Source organism: Vicia villosa, linkage group LG1 (genome assembly GCF_029867415.1).
Source record: "Vicia villosa cultivar HV-30 ecotype Madison, WI linkage group LG1, Vvil1.0, whole genome shotgun sequence".
NCBI lineage: Eukaryota > Viridiplantae > Streptophyta > Magnoliopsida > Fabales > Fabaceae > Vicia > Vicia villosa.
Window position 1 is genome coordinate 185,462,865 of NC_081180.1, and position 3,692 is coordinate 185,466,556.

Below are 3,692 nucleotides of genomic sequence, written 5' to 3' on the forward strand. Positions count from 1 at the left end.
GTATTTTTCAATTTCTTTTCTTGAATAAGAAAAAAATCAGCCCTTCCTTTTGAAATCAAGCTTCTAATTTTTTTCCTCTTAATAATACTACCTCCCCCCCTTATGTTAAAGGTTCCGATTATCATTTAAAACAGTTCAAAGTCCCCTTCCTTCCTTCCTTCCATACTTTTACCTCCCCTCAACAAATCTACCTCTTCCAGCAAATTATTACGTGCAGACATCCCTTCTTGCGCATAACAGATCCCCAATTTTTCCATCTCCTTTCTCAACCTAACACCCCCATTATTATCTAAATTCGATAGAGTCCTATAGTTGCACCTAATAATATCTGAATCAACAGGCTGGAAAGTAGAAGAGACTGATTCTATTATATCCTTGGAACTACTAGGATTATCCAAAGCGTGAGAGTGAGTTTTAGAGCGAAGCACCTGGAAAGTTCCCCCCGCGTCCATATGCTGCTTAATGGGCTTTAGAATAGAAACTTTCTTACTGGGCCTATCTGCTGCCCCCTCTTTGGCCCTTCCAACGTCATTTAAATTTAAATAATTAAAATTAGTCTTTCTCCTAGTCACCGCTAATTGATTGGTGGCTCCCACCTCTTCACCCAATGTCACCGGCTTTGCCTTTTGTTGTTCCTTAAAAACAGCTTCTAAAACGTCAGCATAAGAAAAGTTCCTCTCCGCCTTTTTAGAAGAGCGAAAGTGCGACTTTGGGATTTGATGAACCGAGATAGTGTGTTCTGATGAATAATCAGAAACTTTATTCATTTTGCCCAATTCCTTCCTTTTGAGATCTAATATAGCCTGAATTGCCTTATCAAAAGATGTGCCATCTGCATCAGTAGCTGACTCTACCACCTGGTTATCATTATCCCTACAGTCTCTTAGCTTTTCACAATATCCACCGTGTAAAAAAGTGTTACCTCCCTTGCCTTGAACGTCTCCTGCTTCTTCAACTCCGGCGCCGATCCCATCCTTCTCTTTCGTTCCCTCCCCATCAGCATCACCTAGCCTATCGTTACCCTCTGTTTCAGCAATTTCCTCCAAAAACTTATCATCTTCAAACCCTCCAACTTCGCTGTCTGCTCCGAAGGAAGATGAGATATTAGAGTTTACCGTGGAACCTCTGATCTTCTTTTCCATGATTCTGACCGGACCATATGTGTCTTCGCGAAGGATCAGATTGAAGGTTTCACCATCAACAGAAACACTCAGATGTTCTTTCAAGATGAAACTAAAAGGTACCCTTAACATGATTCTTGCGATATCCATATTAACAGCAAAACTGGTACTCTCATCAACACATATGAATGAACCCATATGATTAGCAATTCTTTCAAAGAATTCACTGTTCCAAGCTTGGCAAGGAACTCCATACACTCTCATCCACATCACCCTCTCATTATCAACCATTTTCGGATGCCATGGGCTGGTAGTTTTGAACCACTGCTTCCACCACCATTCTCCATCCTTAATAAGTTCTTGTAAAATTCCCTCCTCCAGTTCTTCTAACAAACATAGATTTGCACCTAAAGGATGCACCTTTATAGAGAAAAAGCCCTCTATCTCCATGTGAGTTTGAATATTGTACGATTCTCCCGAGAAAATAACCTCACCCACGTATGCTTTCTTCCACCTTTCCTTGCTTTCTGATGTTGAGCTGAAATTGAACACAGGACTAACAGCTTCTACTCCCTTACCCGACTCTCTTCCCTGAACAATATCTGCGAAAGACAATTTGTTCTCTACCCTTCTGTTCGCCCTACTCTGATAATCCTCCCTGCGGCCTCCATCTCCATTATAATGCTTATTGACTTGATCTTTGTTACTTCCATTCCTTGTTTCCCTCGCGAATCTTGGTTGGTTAACATGAATTTTCTTCCCATCTATTACAATGTTGTCAAGTTTTACCGCTAGTAACCTTTCTTCCTTTACTTCTTTAAATCTCGCAAACCCGAACCGTTTTCCAAATTTATTCCGTTTGGGAGGATTCACCACCTCCACCGCCTCTCCAATACAACTAAAAAGCTTGAAAATGTCCACCGCTCTGCTCCTCTCCGGAAACTCAGAAAAATAAAATGTAGAAATTGCCTCCCCTTCTCCCACCTGTTTGCCACCATATGGGAATGTATCCCATCTAGAGGTAACATGTCTGAAGATCTTCTTATGTGGTTTCTGCCAAGCCATTTGCATAAATAAGTTGAAAGGTAGATAAATCCTAGAGAGAAGTGAGAGCTTCGCGCTGTTTCTCTCTCATGATTGTCAACTCAATCTCTTGTATGGAATAATAGTTTTTAAAATTAAGATGTTCTCATGGGGTGCCTCCCAATTAATTCCAAAAAGTTGAATTATAACTTATACGAGTGGTGCAAATACCCTCTGAATTTTTTTTAAACATGTTTGTCTGTACGCAATTATATGTAATTGTTTTTTATTTAGGTTAAAATACCCCTAATACTCTGATCAGAATATAAAGATGCTTATAAAAAGATTTATCCGAAAGAAAAAAAATACATGTTTCGCAAAAGAATAGAATCCGTGGGACAATGATATTAAACTATAATGTAAAACAAATACTATTAGATCAACAAGATAATAATTATAATTTCAAACTACATTACGTAAAAAAACTAAAAAACTTCCATCATTGATGGCCTAATGCAAAAACTAACAAATACAAATCTCCTGAAAACAATAAAAGAAATTAGTATTTTAAATTTGACATCACCTCCATTTGTAATCCCAATCACAATCAGTAGCTTGAAACCCATTCATCAACAAAGTTCTATTACCTGTTTTCATAGGAACCTTCAAATCACAACGAACCCTAGGTTCCACATTCCCTATCTTAAACAAACCCAATTTAAACCTCACATCAAGCAAAACCTTCACATCAATTCTATAAACTCCGTCTTTCCTCTCCTTCTTGAATTCTGAAATCTGATCAGACCTCAAAGGAACCAATTGCCGGCCATTAAAAACAGGCTTCAAGAAGCTTGTATACTTACGATGCTGAAAGAATGCTCCTAGGGTTTGAGAACTAAACCTAACACCTTGAAAAAACGCGTCCGTTTCAATGTTATCGTAGTAGATACCAAGCATTCTGTTAGGGTTTCGGATTGTGATGTTGAGAGTGAGATTATAGTTAAGGGTGTTGTTGTTTGTGAAACTGAATTGAGTAAGGGATGCATCTGTTACGCTGAATTTGAGAGGAATAGGGTGAACGATGAGCCAGAAGAGGAAAACAAAGACTCCTAGGATTACGATGAGAGTGCATATTAGGTTACAGATGCCATTGAAGAGGCAACAGCATAGACATCCGCAGCAGGCGCAGCATCCGAGGTCTTCGTCGAAGTCCATTAGTCCGGATACTATTTTCGTCCGAGAAGAAAAGTATTTGATTAAGATTTTCAAGGAGTTAACAGTTATTTAGAGATTATTTTTGCAAATATCATGTAACTTAATGAGGAAGGTAAATATTTATTAGTAAGATCTTGTTCAGGAGAAATATTTGCGGCAACTGGAATTTATTTTAAGAGAACAAAATATTTGGAATTTGTTTTAATAGCAAATCAAAAATTATATCTTAACTATCAATTGCCCTAGTGTTTTTTTTTTTTCTTTTCAATTTTACCCCATAATAAAATTTTAGTACGTGGCATAAGCATTTTTTTACTTTAATACCTGACAAAA

At 37.9% G+C, this 3,692-nt stretch overlaps 1 protein-coding gene across 1 annotated transcript; it reads right to left on the reverse strand.

Annotated features, from left to right (window-relative positions):
- Positions 1-2,723: 2,723 nt before the first annotated feature.
- On the reverse strand, positions 2,724-3,359 carry LOC131661066 (NDR1/HIN1-like protein 10). Its single transcript, XM_058930474.1, has one exon. The coding sequence runs from the start codon at positions 3,357-3,359 to the stop codon at positions 2,724-2,726; it is 636 nt and encodes a 211-aa protein (XP_058786457.1).
- Positions 3,360-3,692: the final 333 nt, after the last annotated feature.